Below are 16,290 nucleotides of genomic sequence, written 5' to 3' on the forward strand. Positions count from 1 at the left end.
TACATCATGACTAATGGGAAAATATGCTTAATATGAATGTATATGTACAGCCTATATCGGATTGTACCCTATCTAAGGATGGAGGAAAGAAATGGGAGGGGGAGAAAGTTTAAAACTCAAAATCTTATGGAAGTGAATATTGAAAACTAAAAATTAATAAATATTTTAAAATAACATCAACAACCAAAGGATCTGAAGAATCTCAGGTGCTTCAGGTGGATTATTTATTTATTTATTTGTTTTGGTTAGGCAATGGGGTTAAGTGACTTGTCCAGGGTCACACAGCTAGTAAATGTCAAATATCAGAGGCTGGATTTGAACTCGGGTCTTCCTGACTCCAAAGAGGGTGCTCTATCCAATGTGCCACCTAGTTGCCCTGAGATGGATTCTTTTCTTTTTTTTTTTTTTTAGGCAATTGGGGTTAAGTGACTTGCCACACAGCTAGTAAGTGTCAAGTGTTTGGTCTGAGGCTGGATTTGAACTCAGGTCCTTCTGACTTCATGGCCAGTGCTCCATCTACTGAGCCACCTAGCTGCCCCGAGATGGATTCTTTATGGGTGATTTTTGGGAAGACCTGGACAAAAGTCACATGGGTGGGAAACAATCAGTACAATGGAAGGAAGGCCCACACTGATGAAATCACATATCCATTGAAGTTTTAAAATGTTTTTTTAAATTCAAGTTTAAAAAAATTTTTGAAATCAATTTAAAAATTTTAAGTGAACAGTTAATATTAATTAGAACTAAAATCTGTGTGTTTGTCCTGGCTGGGCTACTTAATACTTATATGACTTTGGGAAAAGTCATTTAATTTCTCTGGGCATTAGTTTTCCCCTCTGAAAAATAACGATGATACCTATTCTGCTTACCTCATAGGGTTATTATGAGGATCATATAAAATAGCCTTGGTGAAAATACTTGTGACCAATAAAATACTATGCCTGAAGTATTACTCTTATCTGAATAGAGATTTGTCCAGACACACAAAAAAATTTGGATAGCTAGGAGACATTTAAAGATAATTTTTGCCTATCTAGGCTCAGGACTCAAGAAACTCATAAAGAGAATCAATATGGAATCATACGTTTTAAAGCTAAAAGGGACCTTAGAGATCATATAATTCAACCTCTTGTTTTTTACAGATGAGCAGATTAAGGCCTAATCCAAGTTACATAACTTGTTCAGGACAGAACTAGTAAACCCAGATTTTCTGACTTCTGGTTTCTAGCTCTTCTCACTGAATCACTCACTCTGCCTCTTACAGTTAGTGGAAACAGTTGTTTTGAAAATATGTGCTCCTATCTTGACCTGAAAGTGTAGTCATTCAAAACAATCAAACAACTGAAATTAAATCAGAAACATCTTCATTTTGGTTTGGGGAGAAGAACTTCAGTGATAATGGAAGTGCAAGTCAGTCGGTCTTTTGGCAAATTCACTGTTAACTATTGAACTATTTGTGTAACTTGAACGGGGTGGAAAATCTATTTGTAAAAGTGTTACTTAAACTTTTGAAAAAAGTAATGAGATCAGATAATCCTGCAGGTCAAATGTAAATGATTTTAATGGGGCTCTTAAATTTTTACTTCTCCCTGTATCTGGCCCCTGTAGTCTTTTCTGTCAGATTTGTGTCTTCCAGACTATAGGCCATTAACCTATAGTTGGTAGTAAACAGCAGGTAGCAGCTAATGTCCCTCCATCGCCCCCTGGACAGCAGCCTGTGTTTGGTTTCAGTCATCCTCCTCTTTGGGACCCCTTCAAGGCAGGGACAGCTCTACGCCCCTTGCCAGCAGGAAGCAGTTTCAGAAGCCAAGACCTTCTCCCCTTACCCCAAAAGAATTTGAGTCTCATTTGTTTGAGAGGGGAATGATGGAGATGGGATCTGAACCTTAAAAGGAAAAGACTATGTCTTTGGGATCTGGATCCCAAAAAAAGAAAATCTCTGGACTTTCCCTAAATCTCTGGTGTTTGCCTGAGGCTGTAATCCACTCAACTGGTCTTTCACTGTGGCTATCCCCAATCTCCCAATTCTGTTCTGTTACCTCCCAATTGTCCCCAGCCACTTCCCACCCTTAATCCCATCTAGACTCCATTTTCCCTTGGCCATGTGGTCCAGGTCCTTGGTGTTCTGTTCACCCCAGCTGACTGGCATTCCCATTCAGATCCTCCTTAGACCCCTCCTCCAGTCATCCCAGGCTACTTGGCCACTCCTGGATCCCTCCCACAGTTTTTCTGTATATAAGATTCATCTTGTCTCCATTAAAATGCTCGGATTCTTAAGATCTGGACCTCTTGCATTAGTGATACAAATGCTTAGATTTCTTAAGATACTGGCCAATATGGCAGATCTTTAATAAACTGTCTTTGGCTAAAAAAAAAAAAAGAAAAAGAAAAAGAAAGAAAATGTATGCTCCTGACACATGGGGGACTGGGTAAGACTTTGAATGGCTTAATGCAAATCCATTTTTACCAGAGGGAAAAATACTGTGCTATGCTTCACATACTGTTGCTGGTCAAATGAGTTTTAGCTTATATTTAACAAATACATTTTTATTAATATCTTTTAATATCAGAATACTTCCCACTGTATAAATCTGATGTTATACATAGTATTCTACACCCATGCTCTCCCACCTCAGCAAAGAAGAAAGAGGTGTTGCTTTTTCATGTCATCTTTGGGGCAAAGCTTGGTCACTACAATATCACAGTATTCAGTTTTGATTTGTTGTCATTATTATTTCCACTTACATTATTTTAGTCATGTATATATGTTTATCTAGTTTTGCTTTCTTTACATCAAATCATATTTTCCCATGCTTTTTCATCATATTCATCATTTCTAAAAGCATAATAATATTCCATTTCATTCGTGTACCAAAATTTATTCAGCCATTTCCCAGTTGGCTGGCATCTACTTTGCTTCTAGTTCTTTGCTACTACAAAGCGGGCTGTTATAAATATTTAAGCATATGTGGGACCTTTCTTGTCACTGACCCCTTTTGGTATAAACCTAGTAGTGGCATCTCTAAGGCAAAGAGTATGGCATTTAAGTTAACTTTTTTTCACACAATTCCAAATTACTTTTCAGAATGGTTGCCTCAATTCATAGCATCTGCCTTTCCACAACATTTCCAACGTTAATTATTCCCATCTTTTACCATCTTTGCAAATTTGTTGTCTATGAGTTGCAACCTCAAGGTTGCTTTGATTTGCATTTCTCTAATTGGTTATTTGGACCATCCTTTCATATGGCTATCAATAGTTTGAGATTTTTCTTGAGAACTGTTTGTTCATAATCCTTTTATGTATTGGGGAATGGCTTTTGTTCTTATACATTTCTATCAGTTGTCTACATATCTTAGACATCAAATTTTTTTAAAATACATGTTACAGCACAGAGAATGAATATAAAAATATGCCATGGTCATATGAGAATAATGTCAGATATGCTAAAGCTTATAATGAGCTGATATTCATGAAGAAAGTTAGGGAATAACAAAAAGTTTCATTTGTTTTTTTAGATGTGTTGGGGGAAAATAAGGATCTAAGAAAATGTAGGGCTTCTGTTTGAGGTATATGGCGCAATGATAATGGGCAACAGGGAAGACAGCTCTGCTCAATTCTGTTTCTATTTTCTCTGCCAAAAAGAATGAACTTTGGATTGGGAAGAACAAAAATGGCTAAGAGGGAGTTAATACCAAAGGCGAGTAGGGAGATAGAAACAAGGCACCTAGCTACCCTAGATGAGTTTAAGTCACCCAATCTAGGGGGATTGCATTCGAGGGTACTGAAAGGATAGGCAGATTGTGATTGCTGAGCCAGTCTGGGATTTTTTTAAAGATTGTGGAAAAGATACATTGAAAGACTGGAGGATAAATTAACTATTTTTTTTTAAAGGAGGAGACCAAGCTATAAACCAAAAAGCTTGACCTTGATTCCCAGCAAAATTCTACGATGTTATTAGAAAGCTAATTAACATCTAGAAAAAGAAGCAATGATCATAAAGAATCAGCATGGCTTCATAAAGAAGTCATGCAGACAAATCTTATTTATTTTTTTTTGACAGGGTTACTAGAATAGTTGGTCAGGAGAATGTGATAAGTTTACTTAAATTTTAGCAAATCATTTGACTAGTAGACAATAACAGAGTTGTCATTAATGGCTGATATCAACTTAGCAAAATACTAGTAGAGTTCCACAGAGATCTGTGCTTGACCCTGTGTTGTTAAATATTTTCATCAGTGACTTAGGTGAAGGAATAGGTGGCATACTTATCAGATTTGGAGATGATACAAAGCTAGGAGCAATAGCTAACACAATCAGTAACCAAAAAGATCTTGACAATCTAGAACAGGGTTAATGCCTTACACACCTGGGTTCAAAAAATTAATTTCACAAGTAGAAGTTGGGGAAGATATGATTAGGTAGCAATTTGTCTGAGTAAGATCTGGGGATTTTAGTATCCAGAAAACTCAATGTCAAAAGTGAAATACAGCATCTAAAAAAGCCAATATGATCTTGGACTGCATTGAGAGGCATAGTGACGGTTTCTATAGAGGTGACAGGGCTTTCCTTGATCAGATCACATATGGAGTATTCTGGTCAGTTCTGAACACTACATTTTATGGAGAAAACTGATGAGCTAGAATGTCCAGAGAAGAGAAACAAGGATGGTGAAGGGCCCAAGTTCATGTAATATGAGTATCGGTTGAAGGAATTAGGGAAACAAATTTAGGCTCAATGTAAAGGAAAATGACTAACAGTTAAGAGTTTTCCCAAAGTGGAATGGGTTTCTCCTCCCTGGAAGTCTTCAAGCAAAGGCTGAATGACAATTTGCTGACTACATTGTGGGGGGGTGGGGATTGAACCGGCTGGCCTCTGGATTCCCTTCCAATTCTGGGATTCTGTGACCAAAGTCTTACAACTGTTCAAGACCCATTGTATTTATCATGGTATAGTACTTTTAAACATTGATTCTTATTTAGAGCACCACTGTCACTTAAGCATTGAAATTAACCTACATAAAAACAGCAATTCCTTAACTTTTTATTCCAAAAAAAGCAGCTCTACTTTGGATGCCCCCTTGTGGTATGAGGGTGATCCAGTTTTCCTGAAGGCTGTGCCAACAAAGCACATCTTTCTAAGCTGGAAAAGCTTTAAGTAAGCACCAGTGAAACATTTTAAAAATACATAGAAAACAAAAAAAAAATTCAGCAGGGGATACAGGGCAATTTTCTTACTATTTTGTTAAATTTAATATATTCTTTAAATACTTGTATAGCATATATTTGTACATACATATTGTGTCTATTATATATAAGCACACACATATATATATATAACTTTTTTTAAGTTATATGTTCTTAAAAATTTGTATTGGCATTGAATAAACTCAGTTAACCAAGAAAACAAATATAATACTCAGGACTTTTCTTGGCTTTTTAATTCATTTTTTTGTTTATTTGTTTTGGCTAGGCAATGGGTTTAAGTGACTTGCCCAAGGTCACACAGCTAGTGAGTATCATGTGCCTGAGGCTGGATTTGAACTCAAGTCCTCCTGACTCCAGGGCCAGTGCTCTATCCACTGCGCCATCTAGCTGCCCCTTTAATTCATTTTTTAAAAAATGTACTAAGGACATTGGGATGCAGTACAAGAGAGAAGCATCAATTTTAAAATCTTAGTAATTATTCATTTTACCAATACTAATTAATCTGAGGTCCAGAAAGGCTGGATGACTTGCCAAAGGTCACACGAGGAGTGCATATGGCAAACCTGGGGTTCAAACCCAAGTCTTCTGACTCCAAAGCCTGCGATCTTTCCATTATACCAAAAGGCTTCATCATTCAGAGGCTGAGTGATCACTCGTATGGGATGTTTTAGGAAATCCAAATTACTTCAGATGAAGGCTGGAAGAGATGACCTCTTCAATCACTTCCAGTTCTGAAATTCTACTACATGCAGAGCCTTGTGCTCAGGACTGGTGGGGAGGGGAAGGAGGAGGAGGAACAGGGGTAATACTGAGATAGATCAGACATAGTCCTCGCCCTCAAAAAGCTTGTCAAGTCAGCAAGCATTAAATCAGTGCCTGTTATGTGCCAGGTGCTGTCCTAAGTGCCAGGAGTACAAAGAAAAGCATAAAAATCCCTGCCCTCAAGGAGCTCATTTGTAACTATTAGGTGGCTGCCTAAGGATTCAAGCAATATCCCAAAGTTGCCAAAGACAATTTTTGGGCATCTAACAAAAAGCAAACCCAGAAAAGGCTATTTAAAATTACTTTTCTAAGTGCTAAAAAAAACTTCATGAGTTGGAGAGGACCTAAGAGACTTTTAGTCTTGAACAAGAGTCCCTTCTACAATATCACTGACAAGTAGTCATCTATTATCTCCAACGGCAGCCCATTTCATTTATTGACAGAATCGTTAGAAACTTTCATCCTTTTCATCCTTTGCCTTCTGAACCCAAGTAGAACAATTTAATCCCTCTTTCATAAGACAGTGACAGCCCTTAAGATAGGCAGCAATGGTGTTCCCAACAAGCCTTCCCTTTTCCAGGTTAAATACTCCCCAGTTCCTTCAGCTCATCTTCATGTGGCATGGTTATCTTCTAAGTTTACATTATAATTAGTTTGCATTTAATGTACCTTAAATAGGGCCTTAAACGGTAGGTACCTTAAATGATTACTGAAGAGAAACAATGTGGCAATAGCAGCTTCAGAACTGGTCTTTGAAGTCTTCCAGGAAGACCTGCATGGAAGTTCTACCCCAACACATACTGAGTGACCCTGGGCAAGCCACTTAACTTTTAGTGCCCCCAGGCAGCTAAGACTTTAAGTGGCAGAGATGCTGATCTCATTGATAGAGGAAGTTCCTCCCTAGACCAATGAAAGCACAGGTATGGCAAAAGGAGAAAAAGTTATTGAAATAAGAGGTGCACAGAGTTCATAATGAACACAGGGAATAAGGCAAATGGACCAAGTTAGTGGCATGACTTGGCAAATTGCTGGGCACAAATGCCATATCCCAAACAAATTGGGGTGTGTATTGTTAAGATTGGGCAGGAGCCAGGCTCTCCTGTTCTCTGATAGAAAACCTTGGATAATCTTGCCTGTCAAATTAAAGGGCTACCTCAGATGACCCTAACACTACCAAAGTATAGCTTTGTTTACAGAAGCTTTTTCTGCAAACTCTAAGAAATTCATTATCAATCTGCAGGCCAGAGCAAGCGCTGATTAATACTGTGTCTTGTATATCTGAACAATTTTATCATTTGCAGGTAACTCACTTAGCAACGTCAGAGTAACCATTTGGCAATTGATGTGCTCTATTTGGCAAATATTTTAGATGCCTGCTTATGTTCCAAGCACCACATTAGATGCTGGAGATATAAAGATAAAAAAAAAAGCTAGTCCCTTCCCCCAGGGAGCTTGTGGTCTACAGGGATGATAAAACAGATACACAAGTAAAACACAAGGTAGTGAGTAATAGGGGAAGTCTGAAGAAAATTCCTAGGAAAATTTGAGCATGATGAGTCACTTGATCTGGGGCAAGGGAAAGGAGGAATCAGGGTAGAGATGAAGAAAGTACTTTCAAAGTCTGCAGCATGACCTACACAAACCCAGCTGGGAAAGAGGACAAGAGGAGGGAACGGCTGGTTCAGGCAAGCCAGTTTGACTGGAAAATGGTGTGCAGTCCTCTGAAGGTACCAAAGGGAGATATGATGCCAAATTATGTAAGGCGTCAACAGAGTAAAGAGTTTGTATTTTATCCTTTAGGTTAAATGAGGCCGTAGGTTTTTGAGCAGGGGAGTAGGGTGGTCAGATATGAGCATCATGGCATTTCAAATAGCAATGGATGTTAGAGCTCATCTAGCCCAACTCCCCATTTTATAGATGAAAAACTGAGGCCCAGGGACGTGAAGCAATTTACCCAGACTTCCATAGTTAATTATCAGAACCAGCATTTGGACCCAGGTGCTCTGATTCCAAATTTAATGTCCTTCCTACTAAACCATGATGTACTTGACACTTCCTAGCTGTGTGACCCTGGGAAAGTCACTTAACCCTGACTGCTTCACAAAAAACAAAAATTAAAAAGTACTAAACCATGTTGTATACTGTGCATGAGAAGGATTATTTTGCAAGATGGATCAGAGGGTAGAGAAACCAGTCTTGCATGCTCTTTAAGAGTCTGGGCAGGAGGTGATGAAGACCTGGATGAGGTCCTTGCTGCATGAGTGAAGAGGAGGGACTGAATGAGAGAAATACACACATATAACTGACAGGGCTTGGTAACTACGGAGAATGAACCTTAGGACTGTCACAAATTTAAATCAGTGAGCAAAAGAGTCTTACTCAGTAGACATTTTCTTGTTCTTCAGTTTTACCTGTGAAAATAGCTCAGCAGGAACCAGCACAACCAAGACAGTGTTATGTCTTAAAGAATTAATTCATGTACTAATGAAAATATCATGGTGAGAAGTTTTGAAGCTATTCTCCAAGCTTTCTTTTTCACTCATTTGAACTGAATGGTATCACCTATTAAAGAAATAAATGAAAGCCAGCAAGATGGAAGGAAGCTGGTGAGGAATTCATTCTGTTTAAAAGGCACTTAGGTTCAAAGACTTAAAGCTGCAAGAGACCTGAGTCCCAGAGATATTGTGACTTGCCCAAGGTAGTCAGTGATGGGGCCAGAACATGAATGTTCATCACTTGACTCCAAAATCCAGTGCTCCTTCCACTGAACTATACTGTCTTCATAGTTCAAAAGTATCACAAAAATATATCCTGGATGCCTACAATTGGCATAAAGGTGACACCAGATTCTTGAAGGCTATGCCAGCAGAGAACAAGCTCCTGCAGGTCTGTCCTACTAAGATGGAAAAGCTTCACGAGTAAGTATCGTGACAGCCTATCGTCTGAGAACTAGCCTTCTTAAACGTGGAGAGGTTCGTCAACAGAGGACTGGCCATCTGTACCTCCCAAAATCATTTACTAAAGAAGCGAGAAGCTCTGATGGTGGAAGTGACGAAAGCATGAACCACTGGAATACTGAAGTAGGTTCAGAGGTTGTATTAGGGTCTATTTGAAAAATACGGACACAATCTATTGAGGTTCTTACATACCTCTGTCTATAGAGAGTGTCTTCTAGTGGAAGATGACATCAGTGATGGTGATTAACAACATCATGGCAAGTTTGTAGCTGAAAGGGGCATCTACCCAACTCTAGAACAGACATTTCAATCAGATGTCCTAGCATTTTGATTGCGAGGGCTCTTAGTTATATGAATTTGGATGGCCCTTGACTATACTCATTCCCTTTTTTATTTCTTTTTCTCCCCTCCTATCCTCTCTATAGCTTAGCTTTTGTGAAAAAGGTTAACAACTGTCACTTTAAGTTTAAATTTAATGTAATGAGTCCTTTCCAGCAGCATTTTAATATACATCATTCAAAAGAACAAGTCTTTACACAGGAGACCTCAATTTCACATTGATTTTTTTAAACGTCTTAGTGATGGGAACTGTAAGACAGCATCCTCAAAGAAATCTGACATTTGGAGAAAAGTGCAACTGGCATTTAGAACATGAAGCGATTGAGCTTGGTGACTGCTTCACATCCAGCTGGACTGCAATTTAACTTAGTATTAGTCTTTGATAATTGCTATTCATCTTTATTAATTCTATTCATGTTATGCAGCCAAGGAAGGAAATGGATGAACATCAAAACCATCAACATTATACCTGAAAGACAAAATAACATTTAAAAAATCAAAAAGACTATAATCATACTTAAGAACTATATGTATTCATAAAAGATTTTCTATGGCAATACTACATGCTGCTTACAGAATTTCTAAAGTCAAGAATGTTCTTTTTTATTTTCCTTCAATACAAAACCCTTAAAATAACCTATAATAGGAACCAAAATGATTCCAATAATAAAGTAATGGGAAGAACTGTGAGTCCAAAGGAGTCTCTGCTCCAAGTCTGACTTGTTGAGCTCTGTCTCTATCTTTTAAGGGAGCAATGATATTTGTCCCTGCTGATCCCAGAGATGCTGTGAATTAAATATGCAATTTTGAAAATGCTTAGGAGTCCTGTCATGCAAAAACACACATAGTACAAGGTGGTCCTAGGATTACTCCCTTTCACACACACATTTTCTTTTTAAATTTAACACAGTGCTATCCAACAGATATAGACTGAAAGTTTCCAACAAGTTCAGGGGAGAAGAGCCAACTCCTACAAGATAAATGCTCCCAAAATATTTATATTTAAAATAAAAAAAATTATTTTCTAATCTTAAGAAGTATATGTTGAATATCAAATCAACAAACATTTATTCAGTGCTTATTGTGTGTAGAACACTGTGCTTGGCTTTAGGGGAGGCATAAAGTTGAGAATCTCAGATATTAATAAATCCTAAGTCATGGGAAGGGTTTTGTGGTTAGACAACATCAAGCTAATATGACCTAGGTAGTTTGGGTTTTTTTTTTAAGTTCAGTAATCACATCAGACAAAGCATTATGGTGTACCAACACACCAAAGTAGAATTAATTTATAGGATGCCAGTTCAGGATTGCTCTTTGATTAAAAAAAAAAAGGAGCAATTGAGTTTTATGGTTCTGACAGCATTCAGATGCTACACCATCCCGGAAAGCATCAGTCCATCCTGCAGCTTGGGACTCCATAAAGCAAAACAAGAACAGCTAGAAACAATGACCATGTTACTAACTTCCCCAGGGCTATTTTTGTTTTCTTGATGAGGTCATTGCTAGGATGTATTTAAGAATAGTCTTATAAAAGTCAACTATCTCTCATTTTAAGAAAACAATGAATGCCAGACTTTCTTGCTATGAAATTCATAAATTAGGGATGGATCTGGTATGCATTTTCTGTTACTTTACGTTTACATCATTTTGAATGATTTTTGTAGGGGGTGGAGAAGATGATCATTCAAACCTCATGTATCTGAAATAATGAAATGATCATTTGGGAACTGTAATATTTCTGCTCAGAAAGGAGACAAAGGTGGTATGGAGTGGAAAAAAGAACAACAGAGTTGGAGTCAAAAGGCTCAAAAGATCTGGATTCCAATTCCTCTTCTGCCACTTAATAGCTGTGTGACCTTGGGCACACAGGTCACCTTTCTCAGCCTTGGTTTCTTCATCTGTAAAATGAAAATGCTGGACTGATCACTCTCAGGGGTCCCTTCCAGCTCTCTAACATTGTGTAATACTATGACTGACTCACACGATGAACTTATTCTCTCTTTTAATGACCAAAATATAGCTTGGGAGTTGTCATCTCTACTCTTTATTCTTCTAGTCTGTAATCTCTAGAAGCTGATGGGCTTGAATTTTTGTCTCTTCCATTTTTAAACTGAAATGACTGTATTATTCCTATGATCCCTCCATTTTTTCTCTCGTCCTTTCTTAGCTTTTTGTCATTCCATTGTTTTTTGTTCGTATCTGACTCTTTGTGACCCCATTTGGGGTTTTCTTGGCAACTAGACTAGCGTGATTTTCCATTTCCTTCTGCAGTTCATTTTACAGATGAGGAAACTGAAGTAAACAGAGTTAAGTGACTTGTCCATGGCCACACAGCTAGTAAGTATCTGCAGCCAGATTTGAATTCAGGAAGATGAGTCTTCCTGACTATATTCTATCCACTTCACCACCTAGCTTTATTAAAACCTTGGGCTTAAATTCTACTTTTCACCCCAATGGACACACATCCATTTTACAAATGAGAAATCAGACCCACAAAGCAGAAGGGTGACAAGGTGACAAGACTATTTAGTGTCAGTTCTAGAATCAGGACCCAGGAGTTCAGGCTCCCAGCTCATTCATCTTTCTATAGTAGCACATTGTTGCACTGCTCATCCAACCTCTGAGACACTTTTTTTCCATGAGACCATGCCTCTAAGCTCATATTTGAAGTCAGTGGTAAACTAGAACTTCTCTTTACATACTTTTAAAGACTACATTTACTTCTTGTGTTAAAGTATACCTGCATTCTTTAAACATATGTTAACTTGTAGAAATTTAAGGACTTGATATATGCTCCCTACACCAAGAAGTATAACAAAACATTCATGGCATATATGAGCTTAGAGATCATCTGGCACGTAAAGCCAGGCCTTCTCTTCCAGTTCTGATATTCCTTGAGTCACATGCTACAAGATGCAATGCACAAGAATATTAAGTTACACTGGGAGAGCCCTTACAAAATGTTGTAGTATTGGTATTTCAGAGGTGGACTCTGGCCTCTGCCTTAAATGCTAAGGGTTCTTCCAGCCCTGCTTATGAGAAAACGGAGACCTGACAAGAGAATTAAAGGTTACAACATTTCCTGAAAATACATGAAATAGAAATGTGCTTACCTAAAGAAGGAGCCAGGCAATACACAATTAAATAGCTGAAGAATAACTCATGAAAGCACTGGAAATGTAGTGAAAGGGCCAAAGCTGGATTAAATACAGCTCCTGTTAGATTTCCTCCTGCAATAAATTTTAAGCAAAATGATACTAAACTAGATTTTATATCTTTCATCCGTTGGGAACTAAAAAGAGATGGCAATTACTACTGTGCCATCTTAGATATTTAGCAAATTATCTCTACAATTATATTCTCTCCAAACTTATAAAGAAACCTAAAGGATTGAATGCAGCTGCTCCCCAAACCAAGAGTTGGATCTTGGAAACTGCCTGATCAAGACGCCTTCATTATATGTCTATTATCTGCCAGGCACTATGTTAAGAAACATAAAGACAAAAATGAAACAACTCCTGCCCTTAAGGAGCTTGCCTTCTATCAGGGGAAACAACATGTACCCAGTCCAATTTCTTTATTGTAAGTAGGTAAGGAGTCGGAGGCTCCCAAAGGGGAAGGCACTTAGAAGGCTTACATGGCCATAGAATTTTAGTGCTTTAGAGAGATCTTAAAAACCTTCAAGATCTAGCCCCTTCATCTTTACAGATGAGGAAAGTTAGGCCCAGGAAGTAAAGAGACTTGGCCAAGGTGACAATGCTAGATTCAAATCTTGGTCTTCTGAATCCAAATCCAATGTTTGAGTTTTTTTTCCCCCCATTACACCACATTCCTTCAGAGCTCAGTTGAGTCAAAATAATATCTCTCTATATATTACTCCATCTTCAAAAAGTTATGAAGAACTCAGCATCCTTTCTCTTTCAGACCCTTTATTTCTACTATAGTAACAAGTGGGAGCATTTTGGAATAAGAAAGCACTAGAGCACAGTATTATTACTATTCTAGTTCTTAGAAAATATTACTGGTAGATTTAGGTGCTTTACATATTTTTTTAAAAAAATCATCCTAGTAAATAAGACTGTTCCTAAAGCTCTTTGCAGTGTGTTGGCATGGCAAAAAAACAAAAACAAAAAACTTTTTTTCACAAAGAAAAATAAATATCCCATTAGCTGTTAACCCAATTTTAACTGTAAGTAGTATAAAGCCCAAATAACACTACAAAGACAAAAGGTACAATAGTTACTAGTTTAAAAGTGCTAATATATGCAACTCATGACAGGGCCTTAATTTTTCTTTTAATTAAAACTATGAATGCATTATTGATGACCATTTTGATCATTTATTATAACAACCACAGATTTGGAAGTCACAATTGGGCTACTTGACCATAGTGGACAGACAATTCAGTAGTTCCCACTGGAGTCACTACTGTTTTAGGCATTTGTGGTGGAGGGGCCCAGGTAGTGACCCAGTAATGGAACTCATCACTCTGGTCAGCTGGAAACACACTTCAAAGACAGAGAGGGAAGGGCAGCTAATCTGGGCCCAGCCTTCTGGATCCAACTCTGCCCTTCCTAGAACAGCACCACAACATTCACAGAGGCACATGGATCTAGGCCTGGAAGCAACATGAGCCCATCTGATCCAACTCCTTCATTTTACAGATAAGGAAACTGAGGCCCAGGGCATGACTTTCCCAAGGTTTCACAAGTATCACAGTACTATTGGAAGCCAGGTGGAGAAAGTATATGAATGGTCTATATACATTCAGCTATTCCATTCCCAAACTCTTGATTAGCTAGCAGCTGGTCTTAGAAATTTGCAAGCATTTCTCAATTTTAAAAAGGACTCCGAATCCTGAACCTGAAAATTAGCTTAGTTGGGTTCTGCCTCACTTTGGCAAACTGAAAGTGACTCACAATTAAGTCTAACTTTTTATTAGGCCAACTTAGGCTTTCACTAGGCTATCCTAGAATACCTCAGTTCTACTCATCCCTTAGTGTTTCCTTTAGTGCTGTGCCTCTTGCATTCCTATCAGGAGAATCAGGCATCCTAATGTAGGATGCCAGTATATTCAAATATTGAGTGAAAAAGACCCACTGGGGGCTCTTTTCAGAAGAATGCTCATGCCGCAGCGCATGAATGTTCCCCAAAGTGCTCACTCTCAACATCCCTACCCATCATGACAGCTCTAATTGTACCTATTTACCGGGGCAGAAGTGATCAGAACCAGGACAAACCCCAGGGACTGTCTTTAAATATACAGCTAAAATGGGGTATTCATTTTGGGTACAAGGCAGCCCTAAGAATAGAAGGGAACTCTTGGTCCAAATAGGGTGTTTTTTGGGTTTCTAACACTGAGATGGAGGAGTTCCAGATTGCCTGTGCCAAACCAGCTCCCAACTAAATCTTTATGAAATCACTTAGAATGTCTAGGGGTCTTCTGACTGAGAGTTGGTCAAAGCAGAAAGTAGATGCCCAGGGTGTATAACACTGTATGTCTGGGATGATGATTAGATCATCAATATGATAAAGTATAGAGAAAAAGACCTTAAGGGAGCAGCTAGGTGGCACAGTGGATAGAGCACCCACCCTGAAGTCAGGAGGACCTGAGTTCAAATCTGGCCTCAGACCAAACACTTGACACTTACTAGCTGTGTGACCCTGGGCAAGTCACTTAACCCCAATTGCCTAAAAATAAAAAAAAGGATAAAAAAAATAAAAAAGACCCCAGACTTGGGTTTGAGTATCAGCTCTGACACTTACTAGCTACATGTCTGTGACACTAAGTTTCAGGTAAATTTTCATCTGTGAAATGGGGATGATGATACTCCTTAGATCTATTGTGAGAAAAGTGCTTTGTAACCATAAAAATGTGAGCTGCCATTACTATCACAAGATGGTTTTTCAAATTGTATCATACATAAAAAGAAACACTATCCAAGATAAAACAAATAAAAAACTCAAACATAAAACTTGATTTTTTAAAAAAGGAATGTTCAATAGCAGGCATTCTAGTTTGGCAATCAAATGAAAGTATTAAAAAAAAATGATAGACCTGTGTACTGAAAAAAGGGCAAGGGTTGCTTAGTCCTTAAAATCCTCTCCAGCTTCTACTAACGACTTTGATTAGGATTGTCAAAATAGTTACTGTAATTCATTTGATAAAACTACATTTTACACTGTTGAATATGCTTAAATAAAATAAACTTTTTATCTCTCTTAGATACTCAAATGTTAATGCTATTTTTAAAAAACCAGACTTCCTCAGCAATAAAAGCCACATATTTGTTGGGCAGTACTTCACTATCAAGCAGGCTTTGCCCTGTTATACTATCAAAATACCCACGTGCCTTGGAGAGGTCACGAAAGTACCCTTGCCCCTTTGAACATTTCCATTCACCTTACCTAAAATGTGGCTTTCAATATTTCTAATAGTCAAATTATGGGCAATAATACCAGGTAATCTCCTCAGAAAGGATCAATATCCTATATCATCTACAAAAAGTCCTCTAAAAATGAGATTTATGAAACCCATTACAGTTTTATACCAAGCATTTCCTGGAAGCAAATCTTTGTCACATTGATATAAACTATAAAAAAGTTAAAACCAAAAATTTCAAAACAAATCACACAGTTTGGCTTTTGATATAATAAGGAATTTTTATTAGCATGAGAAATTTATACTTTTTACCTTATTCAGGACCAAATTATGGCATTTTATTGAGTGTCAAAGTTATGATTTAAAAGATCCCCACACCTTCAGACACATGACACTTACTAGCTGTGTGACCCTGGGCAAGTCACTTAACCCCAATTGCCTCACCAAAAAAAAAAGCTAAATAAATAAATAAATAAATATACTGCCCTTGAAAAGTTATTGGGGGCAGCTAGGTGGTGCAGTGGATAGACCACCGGCCCTAAAAGTCAGGAGGACCTAAGTTCAAATGTGGCCTCAGACCAAACACTTGACACTTACTAGCTGTGTGACCCTGGGCAAGTCACTTAACCCCAATTGCCTAACG

At 38.0% G+C, this 16,290-nt stretch overlaps 1 protein-coding gene across 1 annotated transcript in view; it reads right to left on the reverse strand.

The window, feature by feature from the left end:
- Positions 1 to 9,424: 9,424 nt before the first annotated feature.
- AQP11 (aquaporin 11) overlaps positions 9,425 to 16,290 on the reverse strand; it is an 18,016-nt gene continuing 11,150 nt past the window's right edge. Inside the window, exons 6-7 of the mRNA XM_027848085.1 lie at positions 12,379 to 12,495; positions 9,425 to 9,734 (exon numbers count right to left, since the gene is read on the reverse strand). Of these exons, the coding sequence (XP_027703886.1) occupies positions 9,655 to 9,734; positions 12,379 to 12,495 (197 nt within the window). The 3' untranslated portion in view covers positions 9,425 to 9,654. The remainder of the gene's footprint in view (positions 9,735 to 12,378; positions 12,496 to 16,290) is intronic.

Source organism: Vombatus ursinus, unplaced genomic scaffold (genome assembly GCF_900497805.2).
Source record: "Vombatus ursinus unplaced genomic scaffold, bare-nosed wombat genome assembly UNPS02005659.1, whole genome shotgun sequence".
Lineage (NCBI taxonomy): Eukaryota > Metazoa > Chordata > Mammalia > Diprotodontia > Vombatidae > Vombatus > Vombatus ursinus.